Source organism: Aulonocara stuartgranti (assembly GCF_965226115.1).
Source record: "Aulonocara stuartgranti genome assembly, chromosome: 14".
NCBI lineage: Eukaryota > Metazoa > Chordata > Actinopteri > Cichliformes > Cichlidae > Aulonocara > Aulonocara stuartgranti.
The window spans coordinates 24,837,413-24,860,909 of record NC_138950.1 but is presented as its reverse complement, the minus strand read 5'-3'; the positions used below and the strand labels follow the sequence as shown (position 1 = coordinate 24,860,909).

Below are 23,497 nucleotides of genomic sequence, written 5' to 3'. Positions count from 1 at the left end.
ATGAGGACATTGTTTAGGCTTTAAATTAATACCGCTCCATCTGTTTTGTCTGTCAGGAGTTTGGGGAGGGGTGAAAAAGAAGAGCTTCAGCTTGTGAGTTTTTTACAGCACAATAGGAAAGATTTGGTCAGTTCTTATCATATTATTCATAAAAGCTGTTGCAACAGTATAAATCACAAAGCCACACAGTCTCTGGAAGTTTAAGAAGTTGTGCATATTTACAAAAATGCTCCACAGAGGCTGTTTGCATCTGTTCCAACAGTTTCACACTGTAGTCGTCAGCTGGGCTCTGACTGCAGCTGCCTTTGCTTGCCTTGTGCCAGCTCCGAGATGCAGATTCACGTCGCTGTTGAAAGTGTAAACACGCCATCAGACAGGCGGAGCCTGAGCGAGCTGGGTGGCTCGAACCTCACAGAGGCTGCAAAACTGTGATTTGACAGTTATGTGGGTGTGATGTCTCTCCAACATTGCTTTGCTTTCAGATCTATTTCCAATTAAACCTGAAGCAAATTATATCAGCAGAGATTAAATGTAACTGAAGTGCAGCCCCAGTATTGATGTTAGTGTAATTTTAGGCATCAAAACAAGTTGACTTGTCACACTGAGTGCTACGCCGCCTGCACAGATGGCTTTGGAAGAAACATAAGATGTTTAGATTAAATCATTCTTTAGTGATTTTTTTTTTCTGTGGTGATCAGCCGTCATATTTATAAAATGTTTTTTTTAAATTAGAAGATAGATGGCAATATACACTTACCTGTTAATCTGCTGGTTAACACAAAAAATCTGATCAGCCAGTTTCATGGCAGCACTCCATTCAGACTGGATCCTGCTGAAGTTCAAACTGAGCATCAGGATGGGGAATAAAGGTGAGTTATGTGACTTTGAACTGGTTTACAGAGACTCGTCTGACAAGAAAGATATCCAGTGAGTGGCAGCTCTCTGGATGAAAATGCCTTGATGATGTCATAGGAGACCGAGTTGATAGGAAGGCAACAAGTAACTGCTCATCTGCATACTTTGGTTGTAACAACACGGGAACTTTGAAGCATATGGACTACAGGAGACCACACCAGGTGACACTCATCAGCTAAGAACAGGACACTGAGGCTACAGTTCGCATTGGGATCACCAAAATTATATAATAAACTGGAAAATGTTGCCTGGTCTTATTAGTACTGATTCTTTAGCAACATTCAGTTCAGTTCAATTTTATTCATACTGCCCCAAATTACAACAACAGTCACCTTGAGGCCCTACAATAATACAACAGAGAAAAACCCAACAATCATATGACTCCCTATGAGCAAACGCTGGTGCAAGTGGAAAGGAAAAACTCCCTTTTAACAGGAAGAAGCCTTTAGCAGAAGCAGGCTCAGGGAGGGGCGGCCACCTGCTGCAACTGGTTGGGGTGAGCGGAGGAAGACAGAACAAAAGATGTGCTATGAAAGGGAACCAGAGATTAACAAGTAATGATTCAATGCAGAGAAGTCTATTATCACACGAGTGAGTGACTGATTCAAAGCAGCGCAGTACATACTATGAGTTCGTAGTTATTGATTTAAAAAGAAGACCTCAGAACTTCATCCATATGACTGACTTTTTATTTTCATTAAAGAATTTTTACATTTAACAAAAAATAAAGATGATGACAGAATGTATGTAAACATGTTCAAGTGGTTTATTTACAAAAATGGCACATGGAAGTGACCAAACGCAACCATCGTCATAACTGGGTGCATGGGAGGGGGACATACATGATGCCTATGTTACAAAAATATTGACCTATTTACTATCTTACAGTATCTACAACACATTTATCACTTAGACATTCCTCATCTTAACTTGTTCCATATTATCAAGATTGTCTTCAATGTGCAACATAATCACTTTTGACACTTTTCGTCACACTTCAAACTTTACACACAAAAGCTTCATAACACCAGCTGCTAAATGAGCGGTACAGTTTTTTTGTTTGTTTGTTTGCTTGTTCTCTTACACGTGAAGATGCAAGACATTCTCGATGCAGAGCAGAGGCTCATTTTGATTCACTGCGCTCCGCAGTAATAGGTCGACATTTGAACTTCATATGATTTTTACCTTCTGGGTCAACGAATTCACAGTCTCTATGCTTTTGTTTGCATGTAAGCACATGTTCTGGTAGATGGAGGGCTCTGAAGTGGGCAGAGTGGCCACACTGGTTGTCTGGGTGTATGTAGTGGTGGTTGCGGTGTTTTTTGTTTTTTTTGTGTTTGATGGGGGTGAACTAGTGAGAAATCCGAGACAGGATCCGGCCACGGCTGTTGTCGAGTCCAGGGTGGTTCAAGGGTGGAACACAAGCCAAAGAAATCTATGTCATCCTGGAAAGAGAGCAGGAAGAGGAATGCAGACACGCAGTGATTAGTAACGTATCTACCCTCGCCCAGCCAAGAACCTGACTTAAAACAGGACAGTCTTGTCTACATCAAAGAACTTTATTTACCAGCTGCTCCTCATGGACACAGAGTCGCGTCCAAGGCTATAAAAAGGCAAGCCGTGAGTTTGAGAGCAGTTGATGAACAGCTTCTAACTCTCAGCAGGGATTATGGGATTTATTTCATACCGAGCCTGTGTTTTAAATCATGGGAGAGGCCATGTGATTTTTTTTCTTTGCACAAGCAAGTGAGTTAATACACCAATAAAACATGAAGAATTTAATTTTTTTTAACCAATTAAAAAAAAATCTATCAGTGTTTCTGGTTTTCTTCTCTGAAAGAGGAATTGAGCTAATATTGCCTCACCTTCCTGAGTCGATACATCTGTCACAGCTTCACTGCAGCTCCGTGAGCTCCTCTCAGGGGATTTGTCCCTCAACCCGCACCTTTCCCCCTCATCCTCCTCTTCTCCCACCGCCCCAGGTCCTTCTGCAGGTTCATCAAAATACTCAGCCCTACAGACGGCCTCGGGATGTCCTTCCAGCTCCTCATCCATGTTTGCATTTCTGGGAAGCATAATTAAGAAAATTGTAGTTAATATCATCCCAAATCTGTCTGCAGCCACACCCTGTGGCTTCTGCGTGCTGTCAGCACTTCAAAGGTGTCATTTAAATTGTATCTGCAACACCTCGTTGAAACACCTGAAAATAGAACGTTGGGCCTGAGGCGGTAAAGCAGAAGGGTACCAATGTTGCAGCTGACTAGCCTACTCTGAAGCTCCACCCACCTGATTATCAGACATTCTGTTTGCAAGGGGCAACCAATCAGTAGAAAGGTTAAAGAGAGAGTAGCTAAAAATCTTGTTTTGAACTGTGAATCATGCACATTTAGTCTGGTAGAGAATAAAGAATAAAAATGCAGAGCTGGACATGAGCTTTAATGTTGAATTTAGCTACTAGCCACTCAGCAGAGCCAAGTAGTGCAAACACTGCTGGTTTCTTAGTCATTTCTGTCTGTGCTGACAAATGTTTGGATAAAGGTGTTAACCAAACCAAGCATGTTATCATAAGCTTTAATGTAATGCAAGTAATATGGAGTTACTCAGCAGCAGCATCTTAACCTCAGCTAGTTACTCTTTGTGCTGTAAAAAAAAAAAAAAAACAAACCCAAAAAACTCTCTTAAAATATCAGTTGTATTTTTTTATCCTCACCCTTCACTGAGACTCATCTGGGACTGGAAAGGACTGTTACCCTGGCTGCGGCCCAGACTGCAGCTCTCATCGCAGCACAGAGACGGGATTAGATGGACGGGACCTGAACAGCACACACAGGGACACAACTTTACACAAACAGAAATTCACCCAGCGTTTGTAGTCATTGTCTGTCGATTTCAGTGCAAAATCCCTTTGATGTGAACCGCAGCCTACCACAGGTGTGTCCGGGGCTCAGGTGACACTGGCAGCAAGGTCTCTGTGGAAAGTCATGGAGCCAGCGGGCGTCCAGGCAGGAGAGCTCTGCTCCGCGGTAGGGACAGTCCTGAGACCTCAGAGAAGCTGCTGAGGAAACACACAGAGATGACAGATTAAGTAATGACTGTGAAACTTTTATAACAGCATTATTACCTCGATTGAGAACTACCAAATAAAAGGTGGGACTTTTAAGACTAATTATAGAAACCAGTGTGGTACAACTTTGCTCGTATTATGACTTCTGTCAGGTGAAATCCTTCCAGCTCCAACCGAAGTGTTTATCTACTAAATTTACATGCTCTCTTATGCGTTGGGAAATGCCTTACAACCCTCGGGTCCATAAGACCAATTAAAATTCCTTTGTATAATTTAAAAAAACAACTGTTAGCATTTCGCTGGAGTGAAGGGCAACCTACTGGCTGAAACTACTGATGAAATAATTAACTCACTTTACATCACACAAGTATGAAAAACCAAAAAAACAATACACAACTGGTACCTCCTTGGTAACTTCTACCGCACTCTTTGTTTGGAGCAAGCACAGCAAGGGAAACGTGATGTCATTAATTCTTTGCCTGGGGACGTTTCACATATTGAGGCATTTTTGGACTCAAGAATTCTGCAAATATGGAACATCAGGGTTTGATAAAGCTCAACACTGCACCCTGTTCTTAGAGCTAAAAGGAGCAATGGCATGTTCATACAGCTGCCTTATTTACAGCTATGGAGTCCCTTCATATGCAGAATATTTCTTTGTTCTTTTTCCAGGTTACAATTCCAGGTTGTAATTACAAGGAGGTATTTGTAATTACAAGGAGGTATTTCTGTAGTCTATTGATACTAGATAGTGGAAAAGGGGTGGGATTAAATAAGCTTATGCTTCTTCCTGCTCCTTTTTGAACATGGACGTTATTTGGAGTTGTGGTTGCTCGTTTTCCTTTTGTTTGCTTTGTTCATTTGTCTCTTTTAATTTTATTTTATTTTTTTTATACTTTTTCAACATGTTCAAAATAAAGATTCAATCAATCAATCAATCAATCAGGTTGGATTGCATACATCTTTAACGACTTTCAAGACCAGGAATTGGGTGCACAAGTTTGAATTTAAATCCATTCAAATGAGTTGCTGGTACGGACCTGGCTTTTACCATAGTTCACAGCTTAATGTTCGCCTGCTTTATCCCAAAACCAGTTCTGATGTGCGTTTGGAATCATTGTCCTGTTCAAACACCCAACTGTGCCCAAGTTTTAAATGTTTAGCTGTTTATTTGAGGTAAAGCTGAAGCTACCACTATTATGCTTGACAGTTTATACAGTGTTCTTAAGTTTGAAACCCTCACCTTTACTCTTCTAAACATATCTCTCGTCATTGTGGCCAAACAGCTCAATCTTTGTCTCATCTGACAATAAAACCTTTCCCTAGAAGACTTGTCCATGTGGGCAGCTGCAAACTTCAGAAGAGCACGAGGATCTACTCGTACAGTTATTTGAACTGATGATCTTAAAACCTGCAGTTGTTTAGAAATACCTCAAAGAGACCTTCCCTACTTGTCTAAATCTTAGATCTTCACCGAGTTCCTTGGACTTTCCCATTGTTCTGAATATTGGTCAATCCACTGAGTGCTATCAAGCAAATCCTTTTTATGCTGGCAAAAAGAAACTACCAAAAATCCAAAATAATTTCAAACTTGTGCATCCAAGTCTTGTTTTTTTAAATCACATGGCTGCATGCTGTGCAACTGGGAAAAGAACAGTGCAAAATAACCATAAATAGCCAAAAATAACCACGACATTCATGCCCAAAAGGGGTGTGTAAACCTCTGATTACGTTGTGTAAGGACTACAGACTCCAGCTTCCACATAGCTGCCCTCTCTTAAAGTCTTAAAGCACACGTTTGAGATAACTTATCGCCATCTTATCTACACTGTTTGATGTTGTATAACTAAATACGTTTTGGAACACTGATGAGCTTTCCTTTGTTTTTGGAACGCCTGACTAGAGTACATATCGAACTAGAAATTTTACTGTGCCCTGAAAGTTCAGCACCTGATGCGGGCGTTCAAAGTCCAATGCTTGCTGTGTTGTTAAAGTGCATGAAAATGTTCTTGCACTAAAACTTTAATCTTACTTTACACATCTGCCACAACCACGCTCATTAAGTTCCAGCTCTTATTCCGATGGTTATTTTGGACACAAGAAAATGTGACACATGCGGCTTCAGAGCATCGGGACTCACCGCTGGGCTTCTTCTCCAGCAGCTGCCTCTTGCAGTAGATGACACACAGAACGAGCAGGGCCAGCAGCACTGTAGCAAGAGCGCTGCAGATGACCGCAGCCAGAGCCATGTCCCGTGGACTGGTCACTACCGAGGGCAGCGGCACCAGATTCACACGCCCGCTGCCTGCCGAGGAAATAGAAAGGAGACAAATGTGAAGTACAGTTTACCAGCAAGGTATCAGACACAAAAAAGGGTTAAAACAACGACGACAAATATGAGGATAATACCTTTTTCTTAAAAGAGTTCTCAGCCTATCAACTTTTATTTGCCTCAAGTCAGTAATCTCCATGCTAATGAAAAAAGTAGAGTTCAAAGAGAAAAGACTCCATGTTAAATTCTTTCATCTGCCTCTGCTTCATACTCTGCAGAAGATGATTTACAGTCGTTTCCCCCCCTCTACCCTCAGGCTGCCCTAACAGCTTTTAAATCAAGAGGTGGATATACTGGGCACATAGGAGTGTGTATGTGGCAGAGGGAAAGCTTAATGTTGTGTTACTGAGTGTGTGAGCGTGGCATTACAGTCCTCCTTCCTGAGGGGAAATGTGATGTCAGTGTGTGTACCCACCTTCGTGACCTTTAACACAAAGACAAAAACTCATACGGATAGGGCAGGCTTACAAAGAATGCAGCTCAAGTTCCCACACATGCAGAACATCAGCGTATAATGTGGATTAATGCTGTTTGGAAAAAAAAAAAGGCTCCTGCTATGTATAATTATCCTTCTCAACACCCCACAGATATAGATAAAATATAGGCTCCAAATGTAAACTACGGTAAGAGCAGCTAGACTGAAAACTTCTATGTGTTTTCTAACGCTGTTTAAAGCTGCTTTATGTGGTATTTTTGGCCACTTTGTGCAAACATGGAAGCAAACAATAGACAGAGCTGTAGCATTAGCATACACTTAACAGTAACTGTCAGTTTTGAAGCTTTTTATTTTGCCCTTTTGCCGACTCCCAAGCAAAAATGTCTGTCTGCTTACCTGCTGAGTGTCCCTGTATTTTCTCAACTAGTTGCTACACACAGTCGACCACCAGAGCAGGAAAGTAAAGTCATTGCTAACTTTCTGGCTAATGCTAAGTGAATGACCAGACAATGTTGATCCTTGACCAACATTATTCTGATGATGTAGGAACAACACCAACACAGGGATATTAGATCTTACATGTGAAACAAGCCATTTGAGCTCCATTTTTTCTCTCTGTGAGCCACGTTCCTCCTGATTGGCTGCCGCAAATAAACAATAATTTGAACAGGGAGGTGGGTGGGGCTGCTGTGCCAGAAATGACCAAATTAGGCATATCAACACTCTGACATCATACAGAGCAAAGAGTAGAAAAAACTGTCAAAAACCAAGCGTGAAGAGGAGTCTGAAGCTTTTTTTTGCAACTTTCTGAAATTATTTGAATCTTTAGCCTTATTAGCAGATAAAAATATGTTGGCTTTAGGATTTATACTTTGATAGAGAAACAAACAAACAACCAAAAATTGCAAAACAAACTTAAAATTTGGTTTTAAATGTTGAACTCTTATGTGTGTTATTTATCCCAAATGTTAATCACACAAGGTTGCCGAGGATATTTGATTTGGCAGATTTTTAAACGCAGTAGTTTTTAAACCTGATTTGCAACACATAATAAAAACAAGTTTGCTGCACCTTTTCTTTCTAAACGCTGTTTTGTTTTGTTTTTTTAAGGTTAGGCAACATTTTTTCTTAACCCATGTAAATTTAGCAGGGTTATAAAACTAAGCACGTCTGCAGCAGCACGTTCTCAATCCTCTCCAGATTTTAATCACAGCAATACACAGAAATAGTGTGGCACAGACATCCTGGGTGATGAGATATCAGGAGACTGGGTAACATGTGTAGCATGTAAGCTGCACGTCTCCACATTAGTCTGCAGCTTTAAGAAGAGGTGAACAAAAAAACAAAAGCAGTGTGATTGGAATAAACTTATCTCTGAGAACACGTGCAACTAGCTTAGCATTACTGTCTCTGATCATCATGGATGCAAAGCATACTGAAAAGTATGGCAAATATAATGAATGACATTTGTTTGAGAAAACTTTGCTGTTTGCTTTCAGTATATTAATCATACAGACAGCTGGTTTGAGCCTTTTCACTTCCAAGAGCTCTTTGTTATGCAATGTAAACATTTAACTTTGTGGAGGTTTTTTTTTTTCTTTAATGCAGACAGATAGGGGATAGGGGTATTTTAACATTCCTTTAAAAAAAGGGGGGGAGAAAAAGAGACCAACTAAAATAATAAGTATTGTAACGCCAAGCGGAGTTACAATACTCAGTTTGACCGAGGGGGCAGAGTAAAGGATACGTTTGAGATAAGCACAGAAAAGAGCATAATGTCAGAAACATGACTTATTGCTTGTTATTAAAAAATCTAAAATGCACTTTATTTAGGGGATTTTGTGCCTAAAGACTTTGTGTGAAGTGAAGCATTCAATCCTGCTCCGGCATCAATAAACACTAAATGACAGCGGAGACAAATGGGATAACACATCCCAGTAAAAATTTACACACTTGACTATTTACATTATATTCTATGTTTAGTGATTTTTGTTTGTTTAAATATGCAACTGAGGCACTATTAATGTAATTTCTCATTTGCAGACTTTTACAAAATAGACATTTGAACAGTGGTTACAGCTGGATTCAAAGTTCATGTTACCTGATGGATTCAAAGGTTTTCATTGAAAGGGTATTTGGTAGGAAATAGTTTTTTACCTGGAAAAAAAGTGTAAATAGATGTACAGCTTCAAAGTGCCTATTAGTATTTTTTTTTTCATAATCTAATCATTATTGCCATTAAAGCACCCAGCTGATTACTTACAGTAAGACCATTTGTTTATATCTGGCCAGTTTTCTAAAATAGTGGTTTTAATATGCAAATAAGGAGCCAGACTTTGATGTGATGTCAAACAATAGTCCTTCAGGCTTTCTGAAGTTTTTCTTTGGACATTGGCTGCTTTTTCAGTTACGTTTACTCATGTTCAGTCCACTCCTTCTACCTGACCATTTTCAGAGGATTGTTTTGTTTCTGTTTGTTAAGCCACCTAATGCTGACCTGTCAATCATTCAAGCACCTAATTCAAGGCATGAACCAGCCTTGTGCCCATACATAACAAACAACTTGGCAAAGAACATTACTTGTTACTGCTGACCTGTGGCAAAAACACAATTTGTTCCAGTATCTTTAGCTGAATCTGTGAAAAATGCGAATGACAGCACAGATTGAGGGACAAACGGAAATCTACAGCAGATCAAAAAGCCGTAACCTTAAGAAATACAAAAAAAAAAAAAAAAGGCCTCACGCAGGACCTGAGTGATACATCTGTCACTTCAGTTGATCATCTACTGTTCACTGAAGCTTTATCAGAAATGGCCGCATTGGCCGTCAAGAAATGGTTTGGGACTACATTTCAGCCCTCAGATTTTAATCTACCATGCAGTACCAATTAGAAAAAAACTGATTGACAACAGCTTCACTTTTTCAATATGGCAATGATCCTAAACACACTGCAAACACCTTCTTCCCCAAATTTCCTATGAAAATATAAAGAAATGAGGGGTAGCTCAAGACTTTTGCACAGTACTGTATGCCATTGGTAAAATATATATTCCTCACCCCCACACTGACACTGACAAGCTGAAATATCAGCATGTTTGTGTTTTGTGAGAGTTATGCCAATAATCTCTCTGTACTGTATCTGACGTCTGACCGTTATGTTTAAACTCTGCCTTCATTGTCATGGTCAAATTCAGCTCATCCGAAGCGAGCATCACAAGCCAGCCTGTTATCGGAGACGCAGCAGCTGCAGCAAACACAGACCAACACTGGTCCATTGAAGAGAGCTCACCTGCTGATATTATCTGCATACAAACCAGACCAATAAACCACAGCCTTTCATAGCCTGCTGACTTTATGGAATGCCACAAAGTCCAAATAAAAGAAGCACTTCTTTACACCTCTGAAGGCTCTTTGACCGTCTATGAACACTATTTTAAGAGCTTCTTTAGTAGAGCTGAACAAAAGTTTTGGAGTATTTAATTGGGAGCTGTCAAAACGCCTGAATGCTTTTACAATGGAGCTCTATCAGAGTCTAAACATGTTATGTGGTATAAAATTTAAGGTAGAGAAATATGCTAATGACATATATCTATAAGCTCTGTTTTTTTTCTCTAGCATTATGAATTTCTAAATAGGACTGCCATCACAATGGATGTCACTCCTGTCAGCTTAGAACAGAAAACTGAGGCTACATGCAATGAGACTCATCAGACAGGGTGGCATTTTCCCAATTTCTGCTGCAACATTCAGATGGTAGGGTCAGAATCTGGAGTAAACAACATGAAAGCATCCATCCACTCTCCCTTGAATCGACAGATCAGGCTGCTGGTGGTGTAATTGTTCAGGGATATTTCCTTGACATACTTAAGCACTAGCTGAGCATTGCTTAAACACCACAGCCTACTAAAGTATTCTTGCTGACCATGTTCACGTCACTGTACTCAGATGTCCTCCACAGTCACCAGATCTCAATCTAATACAGCACCTTTGTGATGTTTCCAGTGGGAGATTGGACCAAAATCTGTTTCCTGCACCTTGTTGAATCTGTGCCACAAAGGCTTACGGCTGTTCTGAAGGCAAAAGAGGGACCAGCCTGTTATTAGCAAGCTGTACCTATTGAAGTGGCAAGTGAGTGTGTGTAGTAGCACTATCAGGAAGTAGTAATATTAGCACAGTTTTTCCAACCTGCCTCAAATATACCTAATAATATAACTGTGGTTTATAGCTGACGGCACTGTTTCTCTGTTCTCTGAACAAAAATAAGGATCAAATTCCCGTCTGACTCGCTCTAAATCCTTTCTGACACTGTAATAAATGTGATACCGGGACAAGGCACAAAGAGCAGGTAGCATTCCTTCAACAAGTGTGTGTATGTGTGCGCGCGTGCACACGTATCTGTCTGCACGCCCGTGTGTTAGTCTCTGAGATCTACCGTGACAGTGAAGAACTTCAGCAGATGAAACGCATTAAAGAGGCTGAAGGGAATCCATAAAACACAACCTCATTTTTAACTCAGCTCCAAGAAGCCACTGGGGGAGGTGGGGGTGGGGGGGCATAAAAGAAAAAGGGAGGAGAAGAAAGGAGGGGTTTGAGATTTACAGTCCACCACGGCAGCATACCTCCCCTGCACAGCTGCACCTTTACCCCCACCACCACCACCAGCCCCCGGGCCCATTGTGGCCTATTAGAATGATCTGCCCTTTAAGTTTTCACCACCCTGCTCAAGATAACACTGGAGGCAGAGGTGGAGGGAGGGAAGGGGGGCGAGATTTTCAAACATTTGGAAATGTTCCACTGAGAGTCTCTGTAGGAGCTAACTACCAGCTATGTTCTCAGACACAATGGCCATTTTGTTTCACGGGGGCTGCACTATTATCAAAACGGGGAGCTGCGCAGATGGACGAACGTGCAGACGGGGAGGGGGGCTGCCCCAAGGCCAGCGCTCATTACACGCGCTACACCGACAGAGATACAAAGATGAAAAACCCAACCGGGAGCAGACGATCCGATGAAGCGACTCTTCTTTACACCTGGGGCTCGTGCGCAAAGTTTAAAAAAGTTTTTCTGTTTTTTTTTCCCTTTTTAAGAGTTTTCCCAGAGCTGTCCTCGTTTATTTGACACAGGGGTGTTAACTCTGGCTTGAACAGCCCCGATGTTCTTGTTGCCAAAAAAAAAAAAGCCTTGTTGGAAACAGCTGCCGTATCCTCCGCCATCAGGAAGTCACACTCAATTACCAAAAGGTATAAGTTCACTCGCCTGTTGGGTTTATGTGGAAACGTGAAATCATAAGGTTGCACTTAACTACTTACAAAGGCCAGAAGAAAGAAGTTAATTGGATCTGCAGCCTACATGAATGCAAGCCCACAATGCTTTGTGAATGCATCGGAGCACACCTCCTTGTTTTTTGGGTTTTTTTGCATAATGGAAATAAATGATGCTGCTCGAAGCGGCACACTCCTGCAGACATGTTTACTTTGGTGCTGGGACAAAGACAAAGAAAATTAGGGTCGTTATTAGGAACGCCGTTGGGTTTTTGTTTAAGGAAGTTTGCGCATTTAATCCAAACAGATTTTTTTTAAATGAGTGACATGCTCTGAACTAATATAATCCACTGTTGGCAAATCCACTATTATGCTACTCAGCTTTTCAACTGCTCAGCTTGTAAATCCAAGCATTTATTTGCACATATAGCGTAGCTGGCCGGCTCAGCGAGGGCTGGTGAATGAAATATGGCTGCGGTGCTGGTTACTCCACTACCGTGTGCTGGCATGTGCGTGCCCGGCACCTTTTTTTTTGGTTCCAGCAGCAGTTTGGCAAGGAGTTCAAAAGTTTGTCATGGAGGATGATGTTTGCTTTTGGACTATTGTATCCCTGTTGTTTCATGTTAAAACATCGTCTATTGTGAGTTAGGAATGAATGGGGTGTGTTCATGAGAACAGTGGACAAAATCTCCCACTCGTGTTAGTCCAACTGTTAGAGGAGGTCAGAGAAAGCAAAGGTGCTTACAGTTGGGCTCATAAGGAGGTGGAGGGTCTCCACAAGGTATGCACTCCATGTCCTGGAAACCGCTTAGTTTTGTCTTCCTGTAATATCTGTGCAAGACACAAAATCAAATGTTTGTTAACCGAAACAGATGCCATTAACGTGTAGGTTTTCGTAAAACTGACCAGCAAGATGCGTCCTCTCACCCTGGCAGGCAGTCGCCACACACGGCGTTGCTCGTGGTGGAGCAGTTGCCCTTCTGGAAGCGGTTGATGAGTCCACAGTCCAGGCAGGGTTTGCACTTCTGCAGGCTCCGGTCCTCTTTGAAGCGACTGCTCCGACAGGGCACACACCGGGCATCCTCTCCATAACCAAAGCCACATTCCTGGAAGGATTAATGGGAGAAATACACCGGCTAAGAGGTGGGGTTGTTGGTTTGGGGTGATGTGCAGCTGGTGAAAAGAGGGCTTGAATGCGGACTACCGGGGGTCTGGAATTAAAGAACGATCTTGGCTCGCGGGATCAGACGAGAACAGTGGCCTGCCTCTTTTGAGAGTCCATCTTACACTGGCAATAAGCTCCCTGACTCTGTCAGTATGAATGAGTAGCCTTCTGCTGCAAGACCCAGAAAGGCCATGCATTTGAATAATAAAGGCTGGAGGGGACACCCACTGTTGTATTATTGCAGGTTTATTGCTGCGTTTGTGTGGGACTCCCACTCCAAGCAGACTCAGTGAGTGTCCCGTTGATTGAGAGGCCAGCAAAGCAAAGGAAACGCTTCAGGAAGGGGGCAAGGATTATGGAGAGGTATATGGAGAAAACAAGATGAATACTCTTTTTGTGTTCAGCAATTCAAAGTGCACATAAAAAGCACAGCTTCCTTCAACTGTGTGAATGATCTAATGCCTAAAAAAGCCCTTGATTATCACCTGAACGAAGCAAAAATAAGGATAATGTAAATTAAAAGATATGATTTTATTATTTTATTGGTTGTGTGGAATTGAATGTGTATTTTTTTTTTTTGCTTGTGTGAGTTTTTTAAGACTTTCCCAGTCTTTATATCAGCTGGCAAAGTAGAAACACAAAAGTCTTCAACATTTTAAAGCAACATTATAAAGTTTTCCTAAGGAGAAGCCAAAACTGTTTCAGTTCTTTCCTCTGTCCGTCTTTCTCCCTCTCTTTGTGTCACATCTCTAAAAATGACTCTGCGAGACCTCAGTGACAAACTGACATTTCCATGACAGCTGACGTTACCCCGAGGGAATGACATCATACATCGATCATTCATTATCAGCTCCACAGCAGCTGCCCTCCTGTTATCCAGCATTACCACACTGAAATCTAAATCCAGGAAGACACACAGGGAGCGGTGGGGTGGGGTGCTCGTATATCATTAAAGTGAAGGTCAGCTTCAAACAGGGCTTCTCCCTTCTCTTCTCTCTTCACCCGTGTCCCGTTTCACCGGCCGGGCGTGCGTTCCTGTTGGAATGTGGGATGAAGGTTTAGATATGATTGGCGGGAGGGAGGATTGGCGAAGCGTGCTGGCAAGAAATAAAAATGGAGGCTGGAGTCTAAGATGTGATCTTGTGACGGCACCACAGAGTCAGGACAGAAGATGATGAGGAATTTAGTGCTTCCAGCCAAACACATGTGAGCCTGACACTGAACCCCTGGGCAAGGCCTGGCCCGAGGTGGACCCATAAGGCTGGACTTCTGCAGCTGTTGCTGTGAACTCGCCATATAAGGCCTTACCCCTCTAGTCGTGCAGACCAGAAGAACCCAGGGAGGGGAGTGGATGTGGGTGACCGATGAGTGATAAAGAGGGGGGAAAGTCAGGATAAAGATTTGGCTGCCCACAATTGCACACCACGAGAGAGAGAGACTCTTGAATCTGATCTTTAAGAACGCACGGCCAAGCCCGCTCGCGCAGTGGTTCTGTGACCCACTTCTTCATGAAGGAGGGGGCCCCGGGATGATTCGTCCTCGCTCAGCCCGGCACTGGCACGAGCTCTGTCCATGGGGCACCGCATGGCAGGAAAGGCTGATGCTACGAAAGACACAAGCAGGTCAGAGCACTGAAACAAAAGGAAAATGGAGCCAGTTCCTGCCCCTCTGATCAAGGAGCCGTCCCTTTCTTCTTTTATCCTCGCTAACAAAGCTCAACAAAGACCCAACTGAGACGTGTTCAGCAGCTAAAGGAAAGCCTGCACTCTGCTGCGGAAATCTGTGATGACGGGAGTCATTATATACCCAAAAAGGGCAATGTAACAAACAGTCTGTTAAAACATTTTTGAGGACATCAAGGCGATCATCTGTGGAGAAAACTATTTGAACTGTAGTGTGCAAAAAGACGGGAAAAAACCCCAACTAAAGCAAATAAACCTCAAAGCATGGCTGCTCCCATAGTTTTGCATGAAGTTCTCTCGTGCGCTTTTCACCTGAAAACACGTAGAAAAACTGATGCTTAACATCCAGCTTCCCTGCCCTATCTCCTGATCTACTTTGGGCGAGACTGCCAAGCACAACACAGCACTGTAGTGTGGGGAGAGAAGGCGGTGGTGCTGGGGGTGTGCTGGCTGGGACCTGAAGCAAGTTCAGACGCACAGATATTTCTGAGATTAAGAGGGAATCACAAGGGGGGCGGGGAGGCTCTGCCAGTCATCTGATCCGGGAACACAACGAAAAACAACGGCGTGCTACTTGAAAGAGGTGTTTTGTGTGGGACATAACGCGCTCTCTTTATTTCTGTTTAAACTCTACTACAGCCTGGCTTGTTTAAACACAACGATCACTGTGACTGTTGCTCCCTCTCTTTAGCCAGTGCCACCCAGAAGTCCTTTGTCCCAGAAGTGTGGCCAGAGGAAATGCTACACTCTCCCTTACATTCTACAAGATGCTGACATGCCAAAGTTGTGTTCCTGCCTCGCTTTTTTAATGCCCCCGGCAATCTTCCAGCATGCATTGGAAGGCGATTTACGCCTTCACCTTCATGCTTGATGCAACACAGCTTAACTAAGTAACCTCCTATAATGAAACCTGAAGTGAAGTACGTCAGGGAGAACTGGTTTTAATTGATGCTCCCTCTGTATGGGTGGTTCTTTTAGCAACAGTTAGCGTGGAGGAGCTAATTGATGTTTGTCAGCCAGCCTCAGAGCGGCTTCCAGAGGCAAACTTCCAGAGCAAACTGGGCCACATTCCTCTGAGATCTCTATGGCAGCTGCACAGAGGGACTCCAAAAGTTTTTTGCTTCCCTCTCGACAGTCAGGCTAGCCTTTGAGAATACAGACAGATTGTCTGAGCTCAGATCACAAAGTTGTTTTTCTGGGAAACTTTCTCCTAGAGCAAGGCCCAGGTTTCCATTTTGAGCCAGCATCCCGCTACCTTCAGAGAAAGAATGAGGCAGCCAATTATTAACCAGGACCCCAGGGTGGCTAGCGGCATTCATGCCCGTCGACGCTGCAGGGGAACACGAGGACTACTGAAGCGTATCAGCAACCACAGAGTGCATGTCTGTGTGCACTGAGATTAAAGGCGATCCAGACTTAAATGCATGTGTGCAACAGATGTCCGGGGGGGGGGGGGTGATACAGAGTTTTTTGTCCGTGCTAAAAGATGTTTTGAAGTGTAAAGTCAGTTTAGCAGATGTTTTATGTGCAGTATATTCTTCACTTTAAGAGCTTTTAATGTTTTTTTTACTGCAGCAAATCCTGCAGTCTGGAAGTTTTAATTTTTGCTTTTGACAGTTCGCTGTCAAATATACATGCTTTTATAATAATTGTGCTGCTTTTTAATCAATCAATCAATCAATCAATCAGTCAATTAATCAATCAATCAATCAAACAGCACAAAGACAAAAGTGTTAGAGAAATTACCCTTCAAACAGGACCAATTTTTTTGGAGTCTACTAGAGTAGCTTTGAATGATTCATAATTCAAAATAACTCAAAACAATCAGTCATGTGGCCCTTCAGTATTCCCGTTGTATGAAATAAGCCGTTTTAGCTTGCCTTTCCCTCACCTTCCTTCTGATTGGCCGCTGCATGCAAACAGTGGGTTTTAACAGCAGGTAGGTGGGGACTTGGTGTTCAAAGAAATGAGAAACTTTGGTTTAATTATCTCAGTTTTTTTTACTGTGTCGTACCAGCGTGCAGGGAAGGGGATATGCAAGGTTTAATGTGTTCCACTATCATTATTAAATCAAACTCATTAATTCAGTTACTCACTTTTACATCACTGCCTACACTTGCAGAAGTAGGTAGGCACATAGCTGCTGCCAGAGAGGAAAGCCTCTGCTTACCAGCCTTAACTGACACTAAATAGGCCTGTTTGTACAAAGCGAGCGCACACACACAAACACACACACAAAAAAAACCTGTGGCTAAGGTGGTGGAAAAAACTGTATTCCCAGTCGAAAGAGCAGCAAGCTTAGGCATGGCTGCCTTCAAACAGTAAAGACAATAAGTTTGGACGAGACGCAATGGGGGGAAAAACAATGGAAGCCATTCAGCTGCAGAAGGTCAAAAGTATGGGTGTGACTGATTAATGAAGGGTCGGTGTTCTACAAAAGCTAATAACAGCTTGGCTGTTTTTGTGCATGAAAGACAGGAAGTAATAAATAATGTCTGTTCCCTGGGAAAGATACACTTTTCTAAACAGTGATGTCCATTCTTTTCATAAACCAACAGTTTTCCCCCACAAATCCCGCCAACTTTGTTCAGCTCTGGGAAACTGACTCGGCTGACCTGCTATGGATTACAACACTCTCCATTTCTTAAATAAACCGAGGCACACACTGCTTTTTGGGAAAACGCTCTTGTGGACAAATCAAAAAAGTTTAGAAGAAATCCAACCTTTGAAAGCTCCTGTCCTGCATCACACTGCTTGCAGGGTTTGCAGTTTCCAAAGCGGTCCTTGTACTCCTGCTCTCGGCACTCTCTGGTCTGCTCTTCGGCTCTCGCCTGAATCTGAATGAGAGACAATCATTTGGAGAAAGTTAGAAGATTCCTGCATTTCATCCAGAACAGATAAAGCAGTCTGATTCCATAATCATTTATGGAGGCCGCCCTCCCTTCCCTTCAAACCCTGGGACTCCTGTTTGAAAATAAGTCTCGATCCTACAGGGAAGAGATAAGATCGAACCTGAATGAGCCCTGTGGGAAAACTGTAAAGCTTCAGCAGCAGAATCTAAGTCAAAAGCAACAATGCAGTGAATGCTAAGCCCAGAGACAGCGGTTGACAATCTCTTCAGCAAAGATTTTACTGATCCCACAGGTTGAGCAGTCGCCTATTTAACGCATATGCAGTGTATCTGCCGTTTTTCACTTTTTCAGAATATATACAAACTGTTTAAATAGCTGAAAGCATTTGGCTCACGTGTCATCCAGCTTCCCTTGCACACATTGCAACAGACAAGACATGCAAAGCAAAATTATCCATTTTAAGTTTGTGCAAACATTTTTAAAAAAAACTTACCAGAGATGAATACAGGACATGCAACGTTAGCACAAGTGAGAAGGTGTTCTGAAGCATCCTAACCATTTTGATGGGCCACTCAGAGCTTGAAGCTGAAAGAACAAAAACAGCAATCAGACAAGTGAGTGTGCACAAGTATGTTATTATAGAGTTATAGACCCTAACAAAAAGAAAAGAAAAAAGTGCAGAGTCTATCAGGAAGAAAGGCTGGTTGGGTAAAGTCATCTGAGACTAAACAACACAATGATGTGATTTGATTCTTCTCCACCCAATACAAGCAAGCTCAGGGTTAAACTTTTAAACAGCACTGATTTGCTGAAGGTTTGTTAAATGCAAATTTGCTGGGCGGACAAACCTTACCCACCAAAAACACAAAACACTTTTATTGGGTATTTAAGTGAAAATTAGTTCACAAAGAAACCAGATATGCCAGCACGAAGGGAGGGAGGGAGGAAACCCGTTTAATATCACATAAAAAGATGGAAGTTGTGCGTTTGAATATTCAGACTATAAACACCAATATAGCTCAAGCTCATTGTAAATAAGTAGCCTATAAAACTATACAGACAGTGTGTGAGTAAAGATTAAAATTCCTTTATGTGGAAAACTGTTAAGACAGCATCCACAGCTTTGCAAAAGGGACGTGTCATTCTTCTTCTTCCTTTTCAAAGTGTGTAAATAAATAAATAAATAAATAATGAAAACTACATTTTGCAACCATAGACTGGATACTGGAGAATAAGTTCTCCAAATACGCGTGCACAGACTGAGAGTTTCAGTCGTCTCGTGCCTTTAAAGCGAGGTTTGTCCCGTCCTGTGGATACAATCAACGCTCGGTCTGTCGTTTATCTACGAGCGTCTAAAAGCGACATCAAAGCTCTTCTTACCTGCTACAAACGGGGCCTGCTGATTACAGAGTGTCGCTTAGAAGTCCAAAGCTGACCGGTGAGAGGTGTGGTGGGCTGTTTCCCGCACCGGTCCGCTCACCATGCCAGTGCTGCTGCTGCTGCTCCTCCAGCCCGGCACGGCTCGACTCCGAGCCGCTGCGGATCGAGGGCAGACCGAGATCAAAGGCAGAGAGAGGAAGGGAGGGAGGGAGAGGGGTTGGCTTTCTGGATACGAAGCGCGTGTATCTGATCTGTGATCAGCCTGTCTACATCAAAGACCCGGTCTCTCTCTCTCACGCACACACACGCACACACCTACACTGCTCCACAGGCTGATCAGTAGTACCGTTTCCATTCAGCTGGTTTCTATCGAGATGTTTTACAAACCCTCTGTCTGTGCGTGCTTTATTTGATGCCTTTGCTATGCCCTTATGTGCTGGCCCGTGTGGTCCCACGGCCCCCTCTGACCTCACACGTTAAACTAGTTTAAAGGAAAAGTTAACACAGCAGAGTTGTTTAGCCTGCCTGCTTTTCTCCTTCTAACTTGGCCACATTTATTTATTTGCTAAGCCCTCATCTCTGCTGCAGATTTTATGATGTCAGCGTGCTGCTTCACCATTGGCTGAGCCTGTGCTTAATCCATCTAATAGGAAGAGCAGAGTTCAGGGGATATACAGCGACTACTGCAGTAATTCAGTGTAAATATCGACTCTTGAATCCTCTCTCTGATGTAAGATGAAGGTGTTAACGGTGAGTTCGGAGCTTTTGACGTAGCCTGTTATTTTCTTCATTGTCCTTGTTTTTTTCTCTCTCTCTTTTTAATACTGTTGGTTAACTTGTAAAAAGAGTGGCAACCAGAAGAAAACTGATTTTCCAAAGCCCACTCTGAAACAAAAAGTTCGTATATCCACCTGAGGTAGAAAAAAGTGAGCGGTGTGCACACTGGTGTGTGTGTCTGAACCAAGGCAAAGACACAGAGGACAAAAGTTCAGCACTGCAGTAAAAGTGGCCAATTACTGTACATGTCTGGACACGCTGTGTATCGATTCCAGGAAACTCACTGTGTGCTTTGCAAATGTTACTTTGAATGTTAGATGTAATCCAATTACTTCACGCAGTCTATGTGGCAAGTAAATACTTTCTCTTGCAGTACTTTCCAAAAGTAAAAGTCTTTGACCTTGCAAAGGCTGAACTACGAAATAATTGCCAGAAAATTCTTCTTCTTCTTCTTTTTTAATCTGGAGTGTTTATTGAACAGTCTAACAGTTTTTCTTTTCAAATATCAGTTTGCATAGGTGGGTTTTAATTTGTATCAGGGAGGTTTTGTTTCGTTTCGTTTTTTAAAAAAGCATTTTTGTGCAATGTATTGCTTAAAAATGTATTGTGTAATTTTTTAAGGGTTGTCAAGAAATCAAACTGATGATGCAGAGGTCTGAAAAACTCACAAAAACTCATGTATTAAATATGATGGACTTGGTGTTATTGGGTTAAGTATTTCTCATGATGTCACACGTAGCAGTTTAAGTAGTAGTTTAATGTTAGCAGTCCCATGAAAATATTCTCATTTCTGTGATTCATGTTTTTATGGCCTGTATTCATTCGTTTCCATCAAATCTATAAATCACTGCGTGTCTGTAGCCTGAGTCCTCTAGCTGTGGGAAGACGTCACTGCAAGCCAAACCTTTCTTCCTGGAGCTTTGCTGCTGTCGCCATCTACTGGTGCAGGTGATTTAAAAATGCATGGACTTTGTGCACACTGTGTACAGTGAATATAATCAGTATTCAACAATAACACTTATAGTATTATCCCAGAAAACAATTAGCCAACTCTGTTATCCTCTAATACCGTTCCCTGTGTCTGAAGGCCTCCACCATAACTTCCATCCCCAAAAGACTCATATAGAGAGCCTCAATGACTACAGATAGCCCTCACATCAGTACTTATGAAGTGTTTTGAGTGAATAGCAAATTGATCTACAGAGGATGCCATCACCATCAGCCTTCACAGAGAGCTGAGCCATCTGGAGAACAGGGAGATCTACTTGAGGATGTTCTTTGCGGACTACATCTCAGCATTCAACACCATAATACCAGACGTCCTCACCACTAAACTGGCCCACCTTCAGATCCCCCTGCCACCTGCTCCTGGATCAAAGAAAGACTTCCTAACCAACTGGCCTTAATCTACCACTCCTAGATTGGGGAGCGTGCTCTCCTACTGCCTCGCTGTTTGGTATGCAGAAGCCACAACTGAGAAGAGGAAGCCTACGCAGAGGGTAAAAATCATTAGCATCTCTCTGACACCCCTGGAGGCCATCACCACATCCTCCTGTCTCAGGAAAACCAGGGCCATCATAGGTGACCCCTTGCAACCTGCCCACCACCTATTTGACTCCCTGGCCTCTGGTTGGCACCTCAGGTCAATGAGATCCCACACATCCAGACTCACAAGCAGCTTCTTCCCCTGGGCCATTCAGACTGTTAACAAACACAAACATTCTGCTTGTTATTTATTCCTGCTGTCTTACCATTTATATTTTACACCCATAACTTTGTGGTGCATGTACAATGACAATAAAGGGCTATTCTATTCTAGAGACAGCTGAAGAAACTAGATGAGAACTATTGTCAGTCACATTTATGACAGGAGAGCATATGGGTGTAATGACTGTTAACCTCACATCATTTGATGGAGGTGCTGGAGAGACTAGTTTTGCCCCTCTGCAGTCTGCACACAGACAAAATCTGGGAGTGGAAGATGTTATCATGCTGCAGAGGAACACCTTTAAAAGTGCATTTAGCACTATCCAGCTGCTGCTATCGAGGGAGACTCTAAAGGAAATGTCTTTAAACATGTACCTGATTTTGTGGATTACTGTTCACATAACAGACAGGTTGCAGCATATGAGACTGGGCAGTGCTCTGTCTGATATGACAATCTGCAGCACGGTAACTCCACCGGGGCTGTGTTGCCTCCATTCCTGTTTACCTTGTACACCTCAGACTTTTAACACAGTCTACAGAAGGACTCTGATGGTTCTGCAGAGGCTGGATGTATAAGTAATAAATAAGACCGCAGAAATGGTGATTAACTTCAAGGTGAAAAGGAGAGCTACACATCTCTCTATCCTGGGACAGGATGTTGATGTTGTTGGAGGACCACAAGTATCCAGGCTCTCATCCTCTTCTTGTTTAAGCTGGGATCCTTCAACGTGTGCACCAAATATTAGCAATTTTTTCCACCAGTCAGCTCTGGTGACCACTGTGTACGCTGCTGTGTTCTTATACTATAGCATTATTGCATTACACATTTATACCAAAGTCCTTCAGAAGACCCATGTAAAAACTCATAATTTTCCTTTTTATCCTGTTATTTTCTACAGAATATTCAATTTGATGCAGTATTGATTTAGTTCAATTCAATATTTATTTATAGAGTGCCAACTCACAACAAAATTTGCCACAGGGTGCTTTATATTGTAAGGTAAAGACCTTATAATAAAAGAAATAAAACCCCAACAATCAGACGTCTCCTATGAACAATAAGATACTTGGCGACAGTGGGAAGAAAGAACTCATTTTCAACAGGAAGAAACCTCCAGCAGAACCAGGTTCAGGGAGGGGCAGCCATCTGCAGCAACCAGTTGGTTGGTGGGGAACAGGACAAAGACACACTATGAAGAGCCAGACTTTAATAATTACCAGTGATTAAATGCAGTAATGATGTATTAACATATAAAAAAGTGGAAAAAAAGGTGAGTGAAGAAGAAACATTCAGTGTATTATGGGAAGCCTCCAGCAGCCTAAGCCCAGTGCAGTGTAACTAAGGGAGGATTCAGGGTCATCGAATTCATTCCTAACTATAAGCTTTATCGAAACAGGAACGTTTTAAGCCTCAATAGTAGAGAGGGTGGCTGTCTTCCGAAACCAAACTGGGAGCTGGTTTCACAGAAGTGGGGACCGAAAGCTGAAGGCTCTGGGTCCCATTCTACTTTTAAATACCCAAGAAACCACAAGTAAGCCTGCAGTCTCAGAGCAAAGTGCTCTATTAGAATAACAAGGCACAAGAGGACTTTAAGCTATGACAGGGACTCATATATTTAACATTATTTAAGATTTTGTATGTCAGGAGCATGATTTTAGATCCAATTCTGGATTTAACAGGGAGCCAATGAAGAGAAGCCAATATGGGAGAAATATGCTCTCTCTTTCTAGTCCCTGTAAGTACTGTTTCTGCAGCATTTTGGATTTCGGTTTTTAGAGTGACCTGATGATAATATATCACAGCCTAGAAGTAATAAATGCATGAACTAGCAAATGCAAGAAAGCAGTCCTACATTGTTATTTTATATTCTCACTGAAGCATCAAAAATGTGATGTGAGTAAGTGATGGCCCATCTAAAGTGGAC

The 23,497-nt window shown here is 42.4% G+C and overlaps 2 protein-coding genes across 3 annotated transcripts in view; one reads left to right on the top strand and one right to left on the bottom strand.

The window, feature by feature from the left end:
* Nucleotides 1–1,582: 1,582 nt before the first annotated feature.
* LOC309688457 (tumor necrosis factor receptor superfamily member 19-like) lies at nucleotides 1,583–19,239 on the bottom strand. 2 transcript variants are annotated; one of them, XM_082504210.1, is made up of 10 exons: nucleotides 19,089–19,239; nucleotides 18,202–18,293; nucleotides 17,580–17,693; nucleotides 12,937–13,115; nucleotides 12,755–12,840; nucleotides 6,120–6,284; nucleotides 3,842–3,970; nucleotides 3,626–3,728; nucleotides 2,781–2,980; nucleotides 1,583–2,360 (listed from the first exon to the last, which is right to left on the bottom strand). In XM_082504210.1, exons 2-10 carry the CDS (start codon nucleotides 18,265–18,267, stop codon nucleotides 2,356–2,358), a joined length of 1,047 nt encoding a protein of 348 aa, XP_082360336.1. In that variant the 5' UTR covers nucleotides 18,268–18,293; nucleotides 19,089–19,239; the 3' UTR covers nucleotides 1,583–2,355. The 2 variants fall into 2 exon arrangements, with proteins under 2 accessions (XP_082360336.1, XP_082360337.1); XM_082504211.1 differs by having other exon boundaries at nucleotides 3,842–3,967.
* A 475-nt stretch (nucleotides 19,240–19,714) lies between these two features.
* sacs (sacsin molecular chaperone) overlaps nucleotides 19,715–23,497 on the top strand; it is a 29,357-nt gene continuing 25,574 nt past the window's right edge. Inside the window, exon 1 of the mRNA XM_082504206.1 lies at nucleotides 19,715–19,838. The gene's annotated coding sequence lies outside the window, so the exon portion shown is untranslated. The remainder of the gene's footprint in view (nucleotides 19,839–23,497) is intronic.